Below are 23,334 nucleotides of genomic sequence, written 5' to 3'. Positions count from 1 at the left end.
GATCATAACTTCTCCAGTGAGCTTTCATCGTAATGCCAGTAACGCCAAGTACCATCAGGACCGTCCAAAATGATTTGTTCTGGTGAGAAAATAAAACTTAATTCCATCTTTTAATCTCCCATGTTTGGTGCTTTGCTGTGTGGGAGGAGACGTGGCCCATGAACAGGTTTTTTTGGTCTCTGATTCCTTCTCTTACAGATGCAATCTTATGTTTTTGTGTTGAACTCAGCATCAGTAGCAGTGTTGGATCCTTGGTCTCGGCATCTAAACAATCTGGCAACGTTCAAAGACAAAAAGCCTTTTTGCCTCTGCCATCAGAGGGATGGGGTAGCGTGAATGTTGGACAAAAGACATTAAAGCCAGATTTATGCACAGATGTTGACTTTTAAGGCTAATGGTCTCAAACATTTGATTAGCTGATACACAATCGATTTTTTGGTTAAATTAGGACACCCTCACATTTCCTCCCACTTAAAATGGCTGAAATTACACAAAGGCGTCAGTATTTTGAAGCAGGTTTGAACCGTTTCATTCAAAACATCTGGCCATAACCCGGAGAGCAGACCGCAAGATGCTGAAGGGCTTTGGACAGTTCAGTGTAAAATTCACTTATCACCACACACCAGAAGAGAGGACATGTTTGGCACATGACTGATTTCTTTCATAAAACCTTACTCTTTAGTTAACTTGTGCCACATCTGCATTCCAAATGTTCCCTGGGTGAAATGTAAAGATTTTCACTGCAATTTACCAAAGTTCTTGATATTTAAGGGAAACGGCATCCAATTCAAAGCACTGAATGGATCCTTTATGGGAGGAAAAAACACCAACGACTGACAGCAAAGTCATGTGACAGCATATTTATATAGGACAGCTCAAGGAGTGCAACAAATGTCTTCCATTCAATATCATCTTTATGTACAAAATTAACACCAACGTAATTAATTTTGACATTTTAACAGAATTTTGTCAAACGGACATTCTTCCTCAACTCAAAATTTTTTAAATAATGAGTGCTTCAAAATGATGGAAATAATGCAACACTTCTGTTGGCGGATGACTGGGTTTTGCTTTTTGTTTTAAACTAGTTGTAGTCCAAGTAAGATAATGGCAAGATCTGCCCTTGCTCAGCCTAAAGCCGCTGAGACCAGGCTCAGCAGGTCCTGCTTTAGAGTCTCTGTACAGTCTGCCTCTCTGACTAGTCTGCGAAGGCAATCCGCAGCAACGGAGGATGCAAACGGACGAGGACAGTCCTGGAAACCCAGCAGCAGAGCGAGGCAGGCCCGACCCAGAGCTGGATAGCCGTACCGCTGGGAAAACCAGTACAGCTGGGGAAGCAAAGCAGCCAGGGTGGTTTCTGAGGAAGAACAGGAGCCCCGCTCTGCATCCTTCAGCAGGTTCTTTGGTGCCAACGACTCCTCTTCTAATTGGTCCTCTGACGCGTTGACAGATTTGGAAACAGAAATGACTTTTTTGATTGTGTTCTCATCTAAACCTCTGTTGAGTCCCCTGATAACCTTCTGTATGGTTCCAGTGAAAGTTTCCCTACCTTCAACTTGTTGAAGGAAACTGTTCAGTTGTTCAGACTGTTCTAGTTCAGATGTTAGATTAGCCAGGTTGTCCTCTGCAGGGTCAGTACCTTTCTGGTCCCTATCTTTCTTTTTAGCATCGTCTTGTTTATCAGCTTGCCTGGGTTGACCGGCGTTGGCGCTGGACAGTAGAAATGACACAAAAATATCCTCCAACTCTCTCTGGAGGTCATTCACCAAAAACCTGCATGCCCCAATCATTGTTTCACATAAAGGTGTTTTCTGGAAGCTTTCTGTTGATACCTCCTCTGTCACCTTTTGGAAGACACCTAGTCCACCCAGAACCAGCGAGTCTAAAGTCTGACACTGCCCTCTGGTTCCTTGTTCGTTCCCCCTTTTAGTTTCTGTGTCCAAACTGAAGCGGCATCCATGCAGGTAATGCAGCAGCGGCAGCAACATACCTGTGCTGACATCTTTGATACGAATACCTTCTTCTGCATTACTCTGAGCCTCTCCGAACCCACCTCTCAACAGAGCCCTGAAGTATTCAGATCCAACTCCATCTGCGCCCTCCACCCCAGCCACAGCCTCCCTGTTGGCTGGAATCCGGGTCCCATCATCAAGCAGCAAGACCAGGTCGAAGTTTGAACTCCCATAAGGACATGAGTCAGCGAGGCGAGGCTTTTTCAATGGAGGAGGAGAATCTCTGTCAGCGCCGCTGACTGGAGTTGGGTTTGTGTTCTTTTCTACCAGTCCGGTTTTAACGGCACCCGTCATAGCAGATAAGCATTCAAGCAGGAGTGACAAATACAGAAGATATGGCTGAGAGGTCGCATCTGAACGGGGTGAATTAAACAAGTCAGAGAGAGGCCTTCCACGGTGGTCTTCATCCTCATCGTCATCATATCCGCAGTCAAGAGGTCGCAGCGCTGCGGGGAGACCACCACAATCCAAGAGAAGCTTCCTTAACAGGGATTTGTTGCTGTTGGACAAAGAGAAACTTAACATAACTCATATATAGTGAGATTTTCCTTTAAAAACTGTTTGTAACTTTCATTGGCTGCTTTTTAACATGTGTTTATTTCTGAACCTGAACAGATCCACATAAATTATTTTCTTTTCTTCGTAAAGCCACTTAACTCTAAATTAGAAGGCTCCTCGATTTACTGAAAGAACTGTTCAGTGTTGTTAAGGTCAACATTTTAATTGGATGTTGGACTATTGTTTAAGAAAAAACACCAAAGTCCAACACATTTAGACAGGAAAACAAGGATTTTAGCTCAAAGAGCAATTAGGTGAAAACCTGGCATAAATTAGACAACCAACCGGAGGATGATGATCCCTCAGGTGATCATACTGATTTCATTTCCCATCTATAGGCTTCCTACATGTTAAAAACTCTAAACTCCACACTTTTCTAGGCTTAAATCTCCAGAGTTTTTCATACTATTTTAATAGGCCAATTATGTATGGACGGATATATGGTTTATAAAATAGGATAAGCAATAACACCAGCAAATACTAATACTTTTGAGTATTATTTTTGTTTTTATTTCTTTAAAAAGTTTCATGAAATAAACACATACATCCTGGAAAACTGGAAAATAGCGCTCAGATCCTGTCTGACACTTTCGTAAGCAACTTATTCATTTTCATATTTTTCTAGGAACGTTCTGCAAAATATGCATTTGTGGTCAGAAAAGAACCGGACAGAAAATAGGTGAAAAAGCAGCCAAAATCCAAACAGAAACTGTTGAAGAGCTAAAAAAGGCTCAAGAGCTCCTGATGGAGAATACTATAATATTAGGAAGGACAATCATAACAAATTAAAGGTGGTTTAAAAATTCCAATGTAAAAACAAAACTAAAATGATTAATGTTGTGCTACTCACCTGCTGATGAATGGCAGGGACAGAGCACAGCTCATCTTGTCTGACTCAGAGCCTGACAACATCACATGAGTGAGAACACCAGAACCAAACCCAGACTCACACTGGACCCGCAGATTATTCAGAAGAGCATCACCTACAGAGTCAGCAAGCAGAACGCATAAAGGCCAGTCCATGGTACTTCACTTATTCATACTGGCATCTTTACGTGGTAACTTCCTTTTATATGAAGCAAATGTATTTAATGCATGAAATGTTACTTTCTGTTTAGTTCATTTATGTATAAAACACTGGGTGAGTAGAAAAGGTGCTGAAATATTGATTAGATTATTAAACTAACTCTTTTAGTGGTAACTTCCTAGTAGGAGACAACCAGCAATATATTTAAAACTAATGATTCATAATAATAATAAAAAACACTTATGCAGCAATGAATCGACCAAATTGATCGACTCAGTACTGAAGGTAATGGTCATTAACTGCATTAAGTGCATGGTTTTAACAAGACATGGTTAAAAAGGGCCTCCAGGCTGTGTTCCTCTTACCCAGCTGTTTTACTTTGGCCTTCACTCGATCCGTCTGCTTTTGCCGTCTCTCTGATCCGTCGTCACTCAAGCAGAGACGGTGGCGAATAAGCGCCACGGAACCGGTTCGGACCAGTGCCTGCAAACAGCTTGGGTTGCAGCTCAGTCGGCAAAGCATGCGGAAACACCTGCTGCTGGGGTCCTGGTGTTGGGTGAGGTAGCAGAGCAAGCCGGACACAACGCTGGAGCTCACCAGGGCGGCACTGGGGTCGCTGGCGTGCGAGAAACGGGACAGCAGCAGCAGGATGGGTGACTCTGGTGTCCAGGGTTCGGGGTGATAGGGATGATGGTAAGTGCTGGTTCGGGGTACACCAGGGGGGCTATCGAGTGTAACTTTAGTCAGGGAAGCTGCTGAAGGAGACCGTCTCCTTTTCTGTGAAGAAGAGACTGTTGATGGGGAGACGGGTGTATTATTGGAAGAGCAGACGACGGAGGAAGCAGTCAGGGTTTGGGGAGTGATCCGACTAGAGGAAGGTGGATCGGGGATGCTCCAGGAAGACGATGAGGAGGAGACAGGTGATAGAGGTGAAGCTGCCTTCCTCGAAACAGAGCTGGATGAACAGGAAGTTTTAGGCGAGTGGCTGGAGTCTGGGTTTGGGGAAGAGGTTTGAGGGGATGAAGATGAGGGATTAAGACTCGCCCATTCAGCATCAGCACAGGAGGAATCCAGCAGATCCCCTTCAGACGATATTAATCCCTCAGAAAGCAACCAGGACCTACAGAGAGAGATGACATTCAATCTAAATAACATGGAATACAGATAATATTCACTTTAAAAAAGGCTTTAATATTAGCTTTTTTTCCATACCTGAGACTTAAGAAGCTTGATGAACCTTGTTCCCTCCCAGCTTCCTCCCTCCTGGATCCCTCAGGAGGAGGAAAGTCAAATGACTCCAAACATGAAGAGGACAGAAGCTCATTGTGAGACATGTTAGAGGAGACGCTCACATCCATCTTCTCCATTGTATGTTCCTCTCCTCTGGTGAGCTTCACCAGAAGCGCAACCAGAACAGGGACCAGCCCCAACTCTTGCAGCTGTTCCAAGGCAGATTCATCAAAAACAAAGTCTACACAGGCAAGAATAGCGAACCTGGAAAGTGGATGATTCTGGTGAGAGGACAAAAATTTCATCAGGACCTCCAAACCGCCATTCTCTTTCACCTTGGCCCGATTCACCGCCTCTTTGCAACACAAACACAGAGCCTTGAAGAAGACTCCTGACTTGATTGGGTCCCTTTTAACTTCCTCTGTAAATTTCTGAATGACCCCCAGAGAGCCCACAAGAGGTCGCAGGCAGCCTTGAGAGCACATGTTAGCCAGCGTTTTCAGGGCAAGCTCTTCGAAATGTTCACCAGACTCCCCTGATGCTATGACAGCAAGCTGAGTCAAGACACCAGAACGAGAAATCTCTCTGGCACATTCGACTCCACAGCCCCTAGTCAGCTCATGGAGGGTCCTAAGGGCTGCACGCCTCAGTCCTTGAGGGTATTCTGGGGCAATAAGAGGGGCGAGGGCAGATAACGTCCCTTGGGTGAGCAAGGAGAGGCGGTTTGTTGGTGAGTCTGAGAGGTACAGGAGGGCCCGAGCAGCTGACTGAGCGCATTCAAGTTTGGGACAGGAGTCTGAGGGTGGAGTGACTGTGGGAGATGACGGAGCAGACGACAGGGACACACAAAGGAGGAGAAGAGGAATACCACCTGGAAAACCAAACAACTCATTAAAAGAAGAGTTGGAAACATTTTGAAATGTTATTCAGGTATCCTGGTGTAGATCAGGGATGGGCAAAGGTGCCAACTTTGTTTTATAATATTTTTATGAAGCCAACTCAAGTTATTATGTCTTTGGGTGCAGCTAGTAACTGATGAAAGTGCTCTAATAATGACCGACATAATTAGCAAAAGAAGCAGTGTGTTTTATTGGGCTCTTATTTGACAGATCAACACAAAGGAGGACATAAATGTGAAGGAAAAGGAAAATTATAAATGGGTTCAGATTTTGTTGACTGAACATTTCATACGTTTGGCTTGCAAATGTCTCTGACTGGGAGAGTCTAAAGTAAAAACACCAGACTCCAGCCGTTTTCTAAGATTACTTTTCTTTCAGGACTGCGATGCATTTAGCTCCATCAACTCTGACCAGCTTATTTGCAAAAAGTTCCCGTGTGTTTTCATCTGACCTACTAATTAGGTGACTTTGGTTGCTCTGGATTTTATTTAAGGATATCAAAGAATGTAAATGCACATCGCAATTTTCAGATTGCTATTGTTAAATGTGTATTACCTCATAGAAAAGCTGCACAGTATTAGAAAACCAGGCAACTGAAATAGTACTGGTAAATATCCTGTTATCAGTTGCTATAAATCCATATTGTTCTCACTCCTCTCTTTCACATCTTTGCTCCTAATAGTAAGTCATTTAGCATTTTGGCCACCGTTATCTTTGTTAGATGTGGGCATTTACTGCAGTGAGACGTCAGCCAACAGGCTGCATATTACTTTGGCTAGGAAAGTGTGGACATTTTGATTGTATTCCAACCAGTCCTCTCCAACGCTGACATTGCAATGTCCATATAATTTTGATATATTGTGCAACCTTACCATGTACGGTTTAGCTTATAATTCCCAGATAGAGATTACTTTGTTTTGTTCTATCACATAAACCAAAATAAAACACACTGAATAAAAAATGTTCATGAGGCATAAATACTTTTTCAATGCACTGTATGGTTATATGTGGAATTTCTGGTCCATGTATTATTATTATTACAAATTAAATGCTTTTTAGAGAGACAGAAACATTTCATAATTACCAGCAGAGTGGATGAGTGCAGAGCTCTCTGGATCCATGGCCAAGTTCCCTAAAGCTCTGGCAGCCCGGTTTTGGACCGTATCTAGCGCCACGTTTCTCTTCATTATGTCCACTATGAAAGTTAAGAATAATTTGTTTATATTTATTAAAAACTGATGACTTTAGTGGAATTTGCAGAAGATATAGCAGCAAATCAAATATGATATAGAAATGCTTTTTACTGACCAACAATGTTTATTCCTTCAAGCTTGCGCACCTTAAGTGGAAAAAATTAAAATTTCAATAAGTGCATAAAAAGATTAGATTAGTGGGCTGCTTTGTTAGTGAGATCTCACCTCTACGCGTGTCTCCAGCTCAGTGCAGCAGTTGGCCAGGATGCTGAGAGCCAGGTCCAGAGTTTTCCTGGAGCACTCCGGGTGTTGGAGCAGGTTCAGCAGGATCTTCAGACCACCTTTTGCTCTAAATCTGGCGATGCCAGCCTTGTCGCCCTTGATGTGCTGCGTCCTGATGGCAACTAGGGCTCGCCACTGACACATTTTAGAGCGCTTGTCAGTGTCTCTGCATGAACCTGTCTGATGCTCGGCCCCTCCAGGTGGTCCAGGTTTGCAGAGGTGGGTCAAGCACCAGGTAAGTGAGGACTCTGGTGAAGATGGTTGGCCTGCTTTGGGGCTTACTCTCGGCTGCTTCCCGTCAGCTTTCACGGTTGATGAAGCCATGACTGATGAAACTGGCAGGCCGCGCGTTCACTTATCTTAACTTTGCGATGCTTAGACTGATATCACCGACACCGTGAGGCATCACTGTGCATCGCCAGTGAAGTAATAGGACACAAAAGAGCATCTTTCTTCACTTAGAACGATTAGCGACTTGCCAATTAATCATCAACGCTTTAAAAAACTTTTTGTTTAAACGTCTTAACGTGCTGCACACAAACTACAAATACCAACAAGACAATGGAAAGTTGTATCACCTGACGCCGCACTCCCTGACGGGAAACGGAGTCTCCAATCACAGGTCCGCTCCCTTAAAAAAAGGCCTGCCGCTTGCCAAGGCTTAGAAAGCGCTACTCGACGTAACAAACGTGTATCTGCGCAAGTTATTTATTTTTTTTGCTAATTCAAATGGTGAAAAATGTTCTATTTTAGCATTGCTGTATTACCAGAGGCCGAATATATTTTGTGAAAAAAAGTGTAATCGTCTGCGTTAGCCGCTAACGCCATCTTTAGCCAAACAACAAAACGGGGGCGGTCTCTGAAGGAGAGCAGGGGCCGAAGAGGTGGATCGTTCACAAAATTCAGGGATTTGTAGTTTGAGCTCGGTTTCAAGTCGACCATTCTTACGCACGTTATGCCTCTAAAAACTACATTGTCCATAGCGACACTGAGCAGCAGTTCGAGCGACACAACCAAACACTTTTAGGCATTGTAGTTCGTGATGGGGTTATTAAAGGTTTAAAATAGCTATAAAAGACTACAAATACCAAACTTCCAATGATTGTGATAAAAGCAATCGTTTTCTCGACGCCAGAAAATCCATCGATGTATCTGTAAGGTTGTTAAATTCCGCGATAGATACACCGTTGATGAATACAAACTTTAATGTTATTGCGGTACGTTATATAAAAATATGGAAGTAATCGACGCGATAGTGATAGCTGATGCGGACGGAAAGGACCCGGCTGCGCCCAGCAGTGTGGACAGCGATAAGACAAAAGCAGGTTAGTAACAGAGAGTTTGGACCAGTCATCGCATGATGCGAGGAAGGACTGATGAGTGCGCAACGTACCCCCATTTTAAATGTCACATTAACCTTATATGTTTTTAATATGTGGGAACTTTCTACTTCCAAATGGTATCTTATCAGACTGTACAAAAAAAGGTACATGCAAGAGCTTTCTATTAAGTCAAGAAATTTCACTTTAGATATATTTTGTCACAAGTAGAACAACTCTGCTGGAGTGAGGTTTAAGCTTTTCCTCCCCTGCTCTGCTCAGATAAATCTCCCTCCAAGCATTTCCACACTGCTGTTTGTAACCGTCCATTCTTTTCTTCTAAACATGGAGAAAGACAAAACAGACAAAATTACCAGAATAAAAATAAATAATACAAGATTAAGCACATTTCTTCACACTCACACAGGCATAAGACATCAGGTGACAATAATAAATTGTGTTTCCAACGATAAAATGTTTCAAAACTGACAGTATGGTCGCGACTGTTGCTTTTACTATTTGCTCCACTGTGCAGCGACTGTGGCTCTATGGGAACAGTAGTTGTCTTGCAGACTGAAAGTATTGAGCTTGAGGCCAACGTCCTCCTGCAGCATGTCAGTGTGTCCCTGGGCAAGGCACTTTACCTCATGCTGCTTACTGATCTGTGTATTAGTAGCTTTGAGTGTTTGGTATGACTACAAAAGAGCATTTAAATTCAGTCTGTTTGCATTTGGTTCCATAAAAGCATCAATAAATATTATTAAATCAAAAAATAGGATTATATTCAGTTACCGTGTGCAGTTTAATGATAAAAATCACTATTCTTTATGTAACTGGTGTCCTGAAGAAGCCTGTTTCAAAATGGGTGTTTTTAAGAGCAGTATTTTCATTTGTATGGCTGTGACATGCAGTCACAGCCTGCAGTTGCCTAAAAAAAGAGAAATATCACCCATCCAGGTTTTACTGTGAAACAAAATAAATAAGCATATTTACTACACTACAACTGCATTAAAAAAAACAACTAAATATTGGATGCACATACTCATATATGTACATATTTTATGTTTATTTTATTTCCTCTAAAATGTATATATTTATGTTTAATGTCTGTGCACTGGGAGTGTGTCAAAGTCCTTGTTTATGCACCTAATCATGGCCAGTAAAGCTGATTCTGATTATTTACTAATGCAAGGTGATCAGCTTGATTCATCGACCCAAATACAAACAAACTGGAATCTGCAAGGCTTTTTTCTTTGGTGCATTTGTTGTTTAAACTTCAGTGTATTTTCTAAAATACTGCACTGTAAACTGATATTTACCAAACAGTCAGTGTACATTTCTTAATGAAAAAACCCACTGGATAGTATCTTTATGTAATCAAGCTCAGGGAAAAATGCTCTGCTTGTAATAAACAAAAATAATCTTTTTTTGTTTTTTTTTGTTTGTAGAATTCATCTGGACACTGCAAGCTACCTGGCACCTTGTTAATACCCGACTGGAAATGGATCAGGCGTTTGACCAGCCAGTGTGCAAGAAAAAGAAGCTCTGGGAAGTGGTTGCAGAGAAGGTAAATGCCAAACTGAGGGAGTCAGGGGTCACAGGCATCACTGTTAAGGCCTACGAATGTGATCTGAAGTGGAGAAACATGCTGGCCACGTACAGGAAGAACACCGACAGGGCCAGGCGATTGGGGGTGGCCAGTGTCCACTGGGAGTTCTTCAAAGCCATGCATGACGTGCTGGGCAAGAGCAGGGAGGAGATCGAGGCCCAGCGCCAGGCCAAGCTCAGTGGAACCAGAGTGGGCAAGGCCATAGCCAGCAAGAGGTTCACACCTATCCTTCCTACGCCCCCTGCAACAGCTGCTGCCTGCATCAGCAGGCCCCCGCAGGACATCCTGCAGCTGTACATGGAGCTGCAGGAGAGGAAGCTGAACATGTGGGCTCAACAGAAAGCACTGGAGGAGAGGAAAATAGAAGCCATTAATAACCTGGCCCAGGCCATCTCCAGTCTGGCTCAGACGAACAGCCCACAGACATCAAAGGATGGACTTTAGGCCATTTACCAGGAACTTTCATAATGCATGAATGTTTTCATCTGAAACGTCACTTTTATTGTTACAGTCTGTAGAGGTGCAGCGAACCAACAGAATTCCAACACAGACCTTTTGTTTTGATAATTTTTTAGTCTTTTGGTTCTTTTGTTATTAGACACACAACCCTTTTGTCTCTGAGGACATACCTGACATGTTTCAACGCAGACGTCCGTTTTCATCAGAGGTCAGAGGTGTCACTAGATGGTGTCAAAATCGGATGTCGTTCCAGGTGTAAGAACGCCTGAAGGCCTGTTCGTCCCAGTTCATAGCTGCATGGTCTCGCTTCCTCTCCACTGTCTCCATGATCCAACGCTGATCTCTGTTGTTTTCCAAGTGTATGATTTTGGCTCTTCCCAATCCATAATTTGGTTTTCCTGTTTGAAGTGAGACGCTATCGCTGATTTTAAGTAAACAGACACAAGCATTGCATCATGGAGACAGTGGAGATTAGAAAGCGAGCCCCCGCAGCTATTAACCAGGACGACGGGGTTTCCAGATTTCCTACACCTGGAACGACATCCGATTTTGACACCATCTAGTGACTCATCTGATGAAGCCTCCATCGAAACATGTCTGGTGTGTCCTCAAGAGAAAAAAGCTGTGTGTCAAATAACAAAAGAACCTCAAGCCTATATTGTATACAGACACAATTGACTTTATTGGAATATTTGATAACTTTTTGTCTTATTCATGCATCATCTGTGTCTGCTTACCTTCACTCTTTGTTTAGACAGACAGGAGGATGTTCCTGCAACTGCCTGATAACAGAGTTGTCTCCTTTATTTTTCTACTTGAATACAAAAGTAATGTGGAACTCTGAATACTATGGAACATAAATAACAAGCAAATAATGTGTCCAATCATTTCTGCACCAAAAAAAAAAAGGTGAACATGATTTCTATAAATAATCAGAATGATCCCTGACATATAAGGTCTGTAACACGTGTTTCTTACATTATTGTCTTACAATAACTTCATGTTTGTGGGTCTGCTGCTCCTTCAGATCATGCCAGCATATCCATCTCCACACAATTAAATACTAATGGCTTCAGTATTATTAATGGTATTACATTTTTATTTTAAAGTCATTTTTAATGTGGAGGACAATAATTAACCTTGCAGTAAATCTGCTTACTAACAAAAGAAAATTACCCCCAACAGAGTAGTAAGAATTAAATGTAACTGGACATCTTAAAAAGGCAACCTGACTTTATTTTGCTTGTTATAGGGGAAAATTAAAATAGATAAAGTCTGGTCTGTGAGATCCAACCGATCAGAACCAGGTTCGAGTTGATGTTTGGGTTCTAAAGAGTCTAACACCAGAGTCTGAATAGCAGGCACAGATAGCAAGGGGTTCTGTTCTGGTTTGATCTGTCTTGGGTAACCGGGAAACCGTCACTGTGGGTCAGGGTTCAGACACATTTTGCACATATTTCAACAAAAACAGGATGGAATAATTAGTGCATGAATAGAAAAAACAGATGGAAGGATGTATAGATACACATAAGGATACAACTTTTGAACACCGGGTCAGAGAAAGAAGTGTTATCTGTTGTGGAAAGTGTGATCTCTTCTACCATCATCTGCTGGGGAAGCAGCATCAGAACCAGGGACTTAAAAAAACTCAACAAGCTGATAAAAAAGTCTGGTTCTGTTCTGGGGACTCCTCTGGAACCTCTGGAGATCATTGTGGAAAGACGGATTCTTCATAAAATGAAGAACATTATGGAGAACCCTGAGCAGAGGATGCTCAGGGTTCTCCTCAGGGTTCTCCTCTCATGAGACTGTCCTACAACAACAGTGTCTTCAGTCAGAGGCTTCTTCAGATCTGCTGTAAGACGGAGCGCTACAGGAGATCCTTCCTGCCTACAGCAATCAGCATCTACAACGGTTCTTTGAAGAAACCTTCATAATGAGCTACAACAACATTTAATTTCCCTTTGGGATTAATAAAGTATTTTTGAATTTGAATCTGAGGCAATATAATATAATCAATTTTACTTTTTGTTTTAGAAACTCAATACAATTTTAGACGTTTTAATCAAGGCTGTGGTTTAAAAACATCTCATTATCCCAAATTATTGCCACAGTAAAAAGTGTTATATTTAAATTTAAGATGATTAAATGATTAAAGATTAGTAAAGATTATTAATAATCTTTGTAGATTGGTTAGAAACGGAGATAAAGCTGTTTTATGATGCAGTGCCTTGAACTTTTTACATTTTGTGACGATACAACAGCAAACTTCTACGCATTTTATTGGGATTTTGTAATATATTTTGAAGTGGAAGAAAATAGATACTTGATTTTGTAAAACAAATATACATATATAATGAGCCTCTTTTGCTGTAATACCCTAAAACAAACTCCAGTGGAACCAGTTTCCATGAGAAGTCACCTGATCTGTAAATGGAGTCCAGCTGTGTTTAATTTACCTCACTGTAAATCCAGCTGTTCTGTTTCAGGCCTCAGAGTTTCGTTGGGGAACATTAGAGAACGAACAGCTTCATGAAGACCAAGAACTGCAGCAGAGAGGTCAGGGAAAAAGATGTGGAGTTAAAGCAGGGATGGATTATAAACCAATGACTGTGGTTGTTGACAAAACGCCAAAGTTCAGGGGTTATAAATACTTTTTAAGGCATTCTCATAGATATTTTAGATGGATGGATGGATGGATGAAAGGACACGAGTAAGGAAAGGAGGGAAGGAAGCACAAAGCAAGAAGAAAAGAAGGACTCAAGGAAGGAAGGATATGAGATGAAAGAAACGGACACAAGGAAGGATGGTAGGACACCGAGAAGAAAAAAGGAAGGAATGAATGAAGAACCGGAAGGCAGTGAGGAAGGAAGGAAGAAAAGAGGGACAAAAAGAAGGTCAGAACATTTAGACGTGGGATAGGGAATACGTTCTTGTTCTACACTCATCCAGAGCTGAAAAATGCTGAAATCAAATGTCATATTTTTTCCAGACTTCGTAGGAACCCTGAAAATGTGCTAATTAACAGTGACTCAGACAGCTGGCATTCTGTCAGCATAAATCTTTATTACCTCATGTATTTTTGTCAACACGAAATCACGTTCTTCCAGAATTACCATTCGTCAACAGCAAATCTGCAACTACATCACGTCTCTGTACTCCCTCCTCATCTTCTTCCTGCTCCTCCTCCTCCAGGGTTACAGTACTCTCTGTCTCAGACCCCCCTTGAAGCTCTTGTCCCATCTGCACGAACACATTGTGTAACACACATGCAGTGTAAACGACAGTCCCGGCTCGGTCGTAGTTTCCGATGTCCAGATAGGTGAGCCGCTTAAATCTGACCTTCAGGCTGCTGACCGCCTGATCCAGGATCTGACAGTGTTCCTCCAAGGTTTGGTTAAAGAGTTCCTGGTCTGGTCCGTTGCTGTGTGTGTAAGGGGTTAGAATCTGTGCAGTTAGGGGGTAGCCGGCTCTGGCTACAAGGCAGGAGCCCGGCGGCATCAGTTCAGGGTTCTGTTTGAGTCGGTCTCTCAGTCTTCTGCCTCGATCCACATTAGAGCCTTTACTGACTCTGCAGTGCAGGAACTGACCTCTACAGCTGCACACAAGCTCCAGGTTTAACCAGCAGTCAGGATGGGCTTTCTTCTTCTTTCTCTTCTCCGCAGGTCCTACGCTCTCCAGGGCATGTTTTCCTACAGGTAGACGGATAGGAATCTGTGTGTGTCCCAATACTCCCAGAACCTGAGGAAAACAACGTCCATCATCCTGCTCTTTTTTTACAACCAGACTGGAAAATGGGAAAAGTGCCTCTGCAGCCTCCTCTCCTGGAAACACACAACCCTTAATTATTAAAAATAGTTTCGCTTTGACATCGTCCAAAACGTTTACAGTGAAAAGAAACACATAACAGCAGAAGGAACGCACCAACTGGCCATCTGATTTGCTCCTCCTTGAGGTTGCTGATCCGCTCGCAGAAAGAGAAGAAGATCCTGTGGATATTTCCTTTCTCCAGCTGGAAGCGGCGGGACACGGAGCGGTAGCTGACCCGTTCAGAGAGCAGGGACAGAGACAGGAGGACAGTGTGGGACAAAGACAAGCGAGCCCGTCCAGCCAATCGGGCCATGGATTTGGAGCTTTGAAGCAGCTCTGAGATGCACTGGGAACACAATAAATGTTCCTGTCTTAGTCATTCAGTGGACTCTATGATGCATCACATGAAATTTATCCACAATATATTAGATAAAATGTATATTTCAGTCACACTGGATTACGTCCAGGATCAAAATTATACATACAGGTTAAAATATATTCAAACACTAAGGAAGGGCAATATGGGCTTAAAGTTGTTCCTGAAACCATTAAGACCATTGCCCCCACTAACAGGGTTTCAATACAGATTTGGTGAAATCTGGGAGAGGGGGCCAAGTTCAATTGGCTGAGCCTAAAAGCAATCATGGATCATTAGTTATTATTTACTGGGATGGATTAGTGAACAAACTGAGCTCAGACATGAGAGACGATTAAACATGTAGCATCAGATTAAAACAGTTATAACACAATGAAGATTAATTGCACTTTTACCAAGTAAAAATGCCATTTCCTTTAAATCTTACAATTAAATTCTAAACAATTTAAAATCTTTTCATTTATCTATGCTAAAACCTTCAAATCAAATTTAATAGTATTCTCCGTCTCAATAAACAAATATAGATCCATGGTCTTTGTGGGTGCGGCCCGTGGCGTAGCAGTAGAGCATGCGCCCTTTATACAGAGACCTCAGTCCTAGACGAAGCTGTCTTGGGTTTAACTCCCATCCCAGAGACATATGCTGCATGTCTTCCCCGTCTCTCTACCTCACTCCCTGTCTGCCTTCTTTATTAAAAAAAAAAAAAAAACACAAAGTAAAGGCCACTAGTGCAGCAAAAAAAAAATAGATGAATAAGCTTTAATGGGGGCCTCTGATGGTTTGGGGGCCCTAAGCAGCGGCTTAGTTGGCTCTGCTTGAAACATCCTAACCAATCTCCTTTTGTCTGCGGGTCTTCTTCCAGCACTCAGCAAATTAGAGAATACATCTGAATAACTCTTACTTGCATCGTTGTTTCAAGGGATTATCATGGAATCTGCAGTTGTTTTGAAAAACTAAAACACAAATTTGTGTAAATTCCCCTTTTTCACTGAGTTTCTTGGACATTCCCGTTGCTCCAAGTATTGGTCAATCCAAAAAAGTACTGTCAAACAGATCCTTTTTTAAGATCATAATCACTAAAAAAGGTTAAAGGCTTTGGTCTTGTCAGGTTAAACAGCATTTTAGACCCTTTAATACCACGTATTAAAAGAGTTAAGTGAATTTCTGCATATATATTCAGCCTGTGTGTATACATGAGGCAGAGTAGATTAGACACTGTCAATAATAAATAAGAAAACTCGTGCATAAAATGTTTGTTTTAAAAAATAATTGAGGTGGTTTCCTGTATAATCTTTCTACCATGGAAAAATAGCTTTTTAATGTAAAAACAAATGTCCCAGTTATAATAAAATTAATGCTAATGAGTTGATGAAATCCATTGTTCTAATTTAAAGCTCAACCATTTTAGTAGAACCTGTTAGTGTTTTAGAAAATTACTGTAAAACTGTCCTATTTTTCTTTTTTTTTTTTTTATCTAAAATGCGAACCAGGAGTAACATGTCATAATCACCCTGACTGCTTCACTGTCCGCCTCGGACGCTGTCGCTCCTTCCTCGGTGGGACCAGTTAACGCAGCCGCTGTGGGAAAAGCCTGGGGACCGGGGCTCGGTTTACTCTGCAGTAACTGTACGTAAACATCTGAAGAAGGCTGCGTTTCGACTTTCCCAACCAGGTCAGACTCCAAGATACCCTCCACCACCTGGTCCAGCCGAAGCTCCAGCTCTCCGGCTGACAGAGGCTGCCACTCCCGCTCCATCATGTCCAGAACCGCCCTGCCCGCAGATAAAACATGCTGTCTGAGGTCCATCTGAGCCATTGATCAGTGAAACACATCCGTTTATCCGAACAGCGCAGACGCAACGAAGCGAACCCGAGCGGAACTATGCTAACCACTGAGCTAAAGTTTGATGCCTTCAAGGACTGTCGGACATTTCTTAAGAACCGTTGAGGCGTTAGTAAAACAGGAAGAATCAAAGTACAGCCAATTTAACCTATTAGGCTACTGTTAAGTGCTTCAGAAACACACAAAAAATAGAAATCAAATAAAAAAGTAATTTTAAAACCTATGGTATAACGAACAGATAATTGTGTATATTTTAAAATCGGTTTCAAGCATTACCATCATACCGTATCGGCTTTATTTAAAGAGCACTTTAAACACACACAGAAGCAAAGTGCTGTACACAGAATAACTGAAACAGGGTTCACATATTTAAAAATAACCAATAATAAAATCAAAAGGACCTTTAAATACAAAACAGCCCAGTTTTAAAATAATAAAACAATCATAAAATCAGACAGAATGACGCAAAATGGAAATAGAAAAAAAAAAAATGTAATCATTAAAAACAATTTAAAAACCAACATTTAAGATGGGGGCAAAGGTCAGGGAGAAAAGATGGGCTTTAAGAAGGGATTTTTCTCAGGAGCAGCTGATCAAGTGAGCTGAGGGATGGTGAGGGTGTAGGGATGAAGGTGCTTGGACAGGTAGGACAGGCAAGGCCATCATAAGCAAATAAAATAATTTTAAATGAGTCCTAAGATGTACTGGCAGCCAGTGCAGGATGGCTAAAATAGGGAAAATGTGGTACAACTTTTGTGTGCCAGTTAAGACTCGCAGCAGTATTTTTTACCTTCTGAAGCTGAAAGATACAGAAATCGCTGATTCCTTTATTAAGTGCATTACAGTAATCCAGCCTAGTAGTTAGAGGCATGGGTTACTGTTTCAAAATGCCGCTCAGTAAGAAATGTCTTTACTTTAGCCAGCTGCCTCAAATGGAAAAAAACTGGACTCAACTACTGCTCTGTTTTGATTTTCTAACTTTAGTTCAGCATCCACTTTGACCCCTAGGTTAGTTGGAGTTGACCTGATGTACTAGGCCAGGGAACCATTATCTACATGGGGGATCTCCGTGGAGCTTCCAAAGACCATCACCTCAGTCTTTTTCTCACCAACCACCCAAACTTTTATAACAGAGGGTTGAGAGTTGGGAGTCCTTCATCTTAAGTGGAACATTTTGTTGGATGAGCACTCCTAAATTATACATTTTGGTGCACCTATCCCCTATGTCTGCATTACCTTTATTGTCTATTATTGGCTGCAAGAAGGTTCTGGGTTCAAGTTCTACATGCATTAACTTGACAGTCTAGATAAAGATATGTTAATGTTTTGATCAACTCTGCACCGGTTTGGGGTGACGGGAGCTATGAAGGATTGATTACCCAGTCTGATCATTTTTCAGCTCCGTTTATCCAGTGCTCAATGCAAATCAAAATACCACAGTGCACAGAGGTGAAAAACAATTGTTTTAATGTTACATCAGTTACAAGTGTAACTCTAGTTATGTCCACCTGTTTAACACCCTGAATTTGCAAACATGCTTAAACAAAGCGTTAAACTTTCATTCCACATCTCAGAGGTCAGATTACTCTTTCCTTTAGGTAAAAAAAAACCACTATGATTTCAATTTTCTTTGACCAGGAGTTTCACGTCCATTTAAACAAACATGTTGGCTCTAAACTTAGGGGGAACTAACAGAAACTGCAGCAATGAGTGATTTAATGCATCATTAAAATGTTAAAAACCACAATCTCCAAAATTTCATGGACTACAGTCCGATGTGAGACAGAAATGTTCTTCAGTCCTCCATCAACACATGGGTTCAGTTTCAGTATCTGCTGATGAAAATATTAACTACTGATCGGTCAGAGTAATAAAAACCAGTGGATCTCTTTTTATTTTAGAGTATTGTTCAGAAGTTTTTGAAATACAAACGGTAACTTAGAAATTCATACACTCCCATTTATGAATGCAACACATATCCAGGCAAAAGACAAAAACAAAATATCGATCCTACTTATAGTAAATAAAGAAACACACAAACACAAAAAGCCAAAAAAAAAAAAAAAAAGCCAGCAAAACAAAGACCACAAGCAAGGCAGACCTAACCTTAGTCCAAATAAAGACTAGAATTCATTAAATAAGAGGTCCGTTTCTTGGTTTCAGCCGTCACTAATCCCATGGATGGCTGACAGTGTTGTGACATGTCCATCAGGTTTCTCTGCAGGGTATCTTGTGAAAAATATATGTTTTATTTAACATGCCCTCATTAACTTCAAGACAAATAAACTACTTTAAAGTCCCCTCAAATTTAAGGGAAATCTAATTATTTATGCCTCGCTTGAAAATTGTTGTCAGCATAGGAAAATGTCATTCACCGAGGCATCACTTCCCCACCCTGTCCCCCTACGCCCTCCCTTCGAACCCCTTTCTGTGGACTTCTTGTTTTATGGCTCCGTCCTTCACTGTACTGCCTGCTCGTTGGCTGTGCTTCCAGAATCCTGAGGCTTCATCACATCAGGAAGTTCTGGGGGAGTGGAGAAGGACTCGATCCTCAGCGGCTCAAATGAATCATCTGGCAGACGAACGAAGACGTAAGAAAATCATGAGGATTAATGTCATCAGATGAACCTATAGAGTCTGGGCTCTGAGTGAAAATGAACAAGTATTGTTTCAGATCTGAGAGAGAGAGAGAGAGAGAACATCTTACCGCTGAGACGAAAAGCTAATCCCACTGTGGCTGGAGCCTGAGGTCGGGCTGTTTGATTTGTGAAGCCACAATTTCCAAGAGTCTGACTGTCGTTAAGCAGCACATCGTCCTGGAAGGACATGAGAGCAGACAGAACCTGTAAATTTCCTGGTTGTTACTAACAAAACTATGAACTAATCCAGAGTTAATAAAAACTGCAAAAACTGTCAGGAGGGAAAGCTTTCTCAGAAAGGAAAATGGGTGGAGATTTAAAAAAAACAAACTATCAGCCTATTTATTGATAAATTATTGGCAAATTCAAATATAAATCAACGGCAGTGGTGCATTCTTCAAAGACTTTAAAAGAGAAACTTGACAGACGTTAAATGAAGCTGAAGTTGTGTTTCTTCAAGCTGAACACTTACGGTAAAAACAACCCAGATTGTTCCTTTTTTTTATTTTTAAAACATCTGCATGCTTCCCATTTCTCGTTATTGCTTTCTTGCGAGTTAATAAAACCGGACCTGTCTCTAGACATCTGCTTTTGTAACTGACATCATTGTTTTTTTTCATTTCCACAGCAATATTTGCACCATGGCCACGCACTTTCATCAGTTACTTTAGTAATTAGTAACTAATTAGTAATTAGTAACTATTTGGGAAAATAGCCTATATGCAAACTGAATCGCAACAAAGCATTTACTGAGTGTCAACATTGAAACCCAGGTCAATGCCATAAATATACATATAATTTGTTAGAATTTGAGTGTTTTGGTTCTCATCCTAGTCTTAAATGAGGGTGAAACAAAAAAACTGCATCATTATAAAGGAACAGAACAGCTGTAAAATATTCTGGTCTATCACACTTTTAGTCATACAAAAGTATCAAACTTTTAGCATGAGATTTAATCTGAAAGTTATATGTATGGCTTACTAAAACAGGGACCAGCTTGTTTATTTATATAAATATATCTTGTCAGTTTCAGGGTAATGTCATTGAAGGACACTTACAGTTGAGTCCAAAATGATTCACACCACTTGCAGATTTACATGTAACATTATCCTCATTCATCTGAGAAGTTTGTTTCTGATATGAAATAAGACATCTCTCAAAAGATAACAATAAAAAGGAGCATTAATTTGGGAAAAAATAACTGATTTTTATTTGTATGTTATAAAATTTAATTGGCGTTACAGCAATCAAACCCTTTTTTTAAATGCTGACTAAGTTATCAGATTCGAACCAGGGCTCTGGCTAGACTACTTACTTCTAGTCAGAACAAACATGTTGGTAAAACTAAAAGATTACTTTAAACCCTATTCTGCCAACCTGCTAAGAGTTGCCTATCCATACTGATGGTCAATTGTTTATTATTTCACATCAACAGATGTAAAAAAAAAGTATCTCAGGAAGAATATTTCACCTTGTAAAGCCTTTGATCCTCAGGTGGCCTCTTTAAAATGCCTTCGACAATGCGCTTTAGTTCATAGACTGTGGTGGACTCTTTGGCATCCGTAAAGATGGTTGTCTTGTGGCGTCGGATCATTAAAAACACATCCTAAAATGAAGCAAAGTAAAGCGGAAATGAGACACTTTATGTAAAATTACATGTCTGTTGATCCAGATCAGGAGTTGAGTTGATTTTGATTAAAGAACAGGAATTTCCTTATATGTCATTTATTTACTCTGGAAATTCTCTAAAAATGTTTCAGATTTCAAAAAATGATAAATGGGTAAGATTTAAATTCATTTAGTAAAATTCTCAAGGTTTTAGACTTCTTATTGCTACACCAAGCTGTGTATCCAATGGGAAGATTGAAGACAAATGTTGTTTTTGACAAACACTCAAGTTACTACTTAGAATATACTAAGAATGAAAAGAAACCTGGACAAGATTATTATATAATGAACAGCTACTCATAAAAATACAGGTTATAATCTGAAAAAGTTTTAATTTAGGTGTCAAAAGACAAAATCATTTTTTCAGGCATTTACACCACCTTTGATCAGGGTCAGCTTGGAAAAGAGGTTCTCAGAATCTTTGACCCACAACTGCTCCAATCTGGACCAGATTACTCTACATTGATTAGACATCCTTTAAAAGTCGATCTAAAAATCTGCAAAATATGTTTGTTTTTTGTTTTTTTATGTAATTCAATGCTTCTGTGAGAATGTAGACATCTTAAGTCATTGCTAACTTTAAAACCTCAAAGTCACCCCTTGACCAAATTGTTCTACACTGATCACAGATTGGTATGGTCTGCAAAAGGGTTATGCATTGAAATCTTATTTTGTGCTTCCAAAAAGACAGAAAAATATTTCACAAGTTCCAAACTGTGTTTCAGAGAATCTATAATCAATGGTGAATATTTCAGTCCGGGTTCACATGTCAAAAACTGTACTTTTTGGAATAATTGTTCAGTCTGAAATGATTCGGTTCAGGTATGACAGATTTAAGTAAGTTGAACTGAACCAGAGCAAATCAAAGATTGTCCATAGTTTATTAAATATCCCTATATAAAAGAGGATCGGCGCCTCGGCTAGTTTTACCATGACTAAAGAGTTTAGTTGTTAGCATAAGCAAGTCGTTTATCTAAATGGTAGTCTTATACCATCCTAAACTACCAGTTAATAAAACATATATATTGTTTGGACTCTTCTAGAGTTATATAATCACTCAGAAAAAGATTCTGAGAACCTCTTCAACATAAATAGCCGTTTGGGTTAGCCGAGCAGCTTAGCTTCCCCGTCCTAATTTAGCAGAAACGTTTAAGGTGTCCATCTTGTTTAACTAGACACTATATGTACAACGTGGTTAAACCATCTGTTCATGGGCAGAACAAACTGTCGTTGAGTTTACTTTAAATTAGAGAACTATAAACAGCTCCGTCCTGGTGGTGTGTTGACGTTATTTAGCGGAAGCTAGCCGCTGTTAGCACGGGTTAGCTTAACAAAGACAACAGCTTTTAGATGGAGGCTCAGAGCCAAAAGTGGTTAACGGCCACAGACAAAGCGGGCCGTTAACCACTCCGAGAATGGTTTGATGACAAAAACAAGTACGGTTTAGCGAATTTAACGGGCGTCACACGGAGTCTGTTATCCTCACTCACCATTTCTTGCGGTTGCCTGCACACTAAAAAAAAAAAAAAAAAAAAACTCCACTGCACGACAACCGTGACGTCACAGGCGGGCGCAGCTTCGGGTGTAGTACCACAGTCTACCAGCAGACGGCAGTGTTATTGAAGGTAAAAATATAGGCTCCTTGCTGACGTCATTCCTCCTTAACTAATTGACATCCATATTACTAACATTTTTTTCAAGAACGGGGAGTTGGTTAGAGAAAACCAAGATTTAATTAAAAATAGTTTAGGCAATATCCGATGTTCACACATTCATGTTACACATATCCACAGAATATGTTTTATGAATGAACATTTCTAGTATTCATATTCATTCAGTATTTCAGATACCTACATAGTAGCTGTTGAAAATGATGGTGTATATTAACATTGAATCCAGAAGCCTTAATATATTTTAAGGAAATATTAAGTGATATACCGGGGCAGCTCAATGTAAGGAAAACGTGACATTGCAGTGATATTGTTGAATATTGTAATGGCGAAATTGACTGAGATAAACTCACATCCTTCTGTAGTTTTCTCCTTAATATCATTCAGTGCTCACGACTCTCTGAACTCTGTGATCTTGGTCACTAAGGTCTAGGTGCAGGCAACCAGATTGCTGAGTATAATACTGGTAAGCAGAATTTGAATGCACACCAATACAAATATAACAGGCTACCAAATACTGTATCCACAGTTCTTTGCAACTGCAATATAGCACCATTGCAATGACCATGTATTGTGCAGCTATATGATAAACTTACGCTTAGTAGTACATAATTGTGAAATGGACGGAAATGATAGATGCGTTTCCCATTTTGTTTCATAAATAAAAGTTTAAAAAGTGTGGTGTGCCTCTGTATTCAGGCGCCCTCAGTCAATACTTTTTGAATCGCCTTTTTTTACTA

At 40.7% G+C, this 23,334-nt stretch overlaps 4 protein-coding genes across 4 annotated transcripts; 1 reads left to right on the top strand and 3 right to left on the bottom strand.

The window, feature by feature from the left end:
• Positions 1-845: 845 nt before the first annotated feature.
• On the bottom strand, positions 846-8,021 carry LOC124864282 (armadillo repeat-containing protein 5-like). The gene is made up of 7 exons (XM_047359004.1): positions 7,145-8,021; positions 7,035-7,065; positions 6,811-6,921; positions 4,810-5,698; positions 3,963-4,717; positions 3,421-3,553; positions 846-2,511 (listed from the first exon to the last, which is right to left on the bottom strand). The coding sequence occupies exons 1-7, from the start codon at positions 7,523-7,525 to the stop codon at positions 1,128-1,130; spliced, it is 3,684 nt and encodes a 1,227-aa protein (XP_047214960.1). The 5' UTR covers positions 7,526-8,021; the 3' UTR covers positions 846-1,127.
• A 251-nt stretch (positions 8,022-8,272) lies between these two features.
• LOC124864283 lies at positions 8,273-11,669 on the top strand. The gene is made up of 2 exons (XM_047359006.1): positions 8,273-8,526; positions 9,969-11,669. Exons 1-2 carry the CDS (start codon positions 8,436-8,438, stop codon positions 10,571-10,573), a joined length of 696 nt encoding a protein of 231 aa, XP_047214962.1. The 5' UTR covers positions 8,273-8,435; the 3' UTR covers positions 10,574-11,669.
• Positions 11,670-13,634: 1,965 nt separating this feature from the next.
• LOC124865024 (protein ALP1-like) lies at positions 13,635-16,790 on the bottom strand. The gene is made up of 3 exons (XM_047360008.1): positions 16,285-16,790; positions 14,513-14,744; positions 13,635-14,412 (listed from the first exon to the last, which is right to left on the bottom strand). The coding sequence occupies exons 1-3, from the start codon at positions 16,588-16,590 to the stop codon at positions 13,685-13,687; spliced, it is 1,266 nt and encodes a 421-aa protein (XP_047215964.1). The 5' UTR covers positions 16,591-16,790; the 3' UTR covers positions 13,635-13,684.
• A 1,277-nt stretch (positions 16,791-18,067) lies between these two features.
• LOC124865025 (elongin-B) lies at positions 18,068-22,550 on the bottom strand. Its single transcript, XM_047360009.1, has 4 exons — positions 22,415-22,550; positions 20,728-20,862; positions 19,325-19,433; positions 18,068-19,189 (listed from the first exon to the last, which is right to left on the bottom strand). The coding sequence occupies exons 1-4, from the start codon at positions 22,415-22,417 to the stop codon at positions 19,077-19,079; spliced, it is 360 nt and encodes a 119-aa protein (XP_047215965.1). The 5' UTR covers positions 22,418-22,550; the 3' UTR covers positions 18,068-19,076.
• Between the last annotated feature and the right edge of the window lie 784 nt (positions 22,551-23,334).

The sequence above is a fragment of the Girardinichthys multiradiatus genome, chromosome Y, assembly GCF_021462225.1.
Source record: "Girardinichthys multiradiatus isolate DD_20200921_A chromosome Y, DD_fGirMul_XY1, whole genome shotgun sequence".
Classification (NCBI taxonomy): Eukaryota; Metazoa; Chordata; class Actinopteri; order Cyprinodontiformes; family Goodeidae; genus Girardinichthys; species Girardinichthys multiradiatus.
The sequence above is the reverse complement of the archived record's forward strand: the minus strand, read 5'-3'. Positions and strand labels throughout refer to the sequence as shown.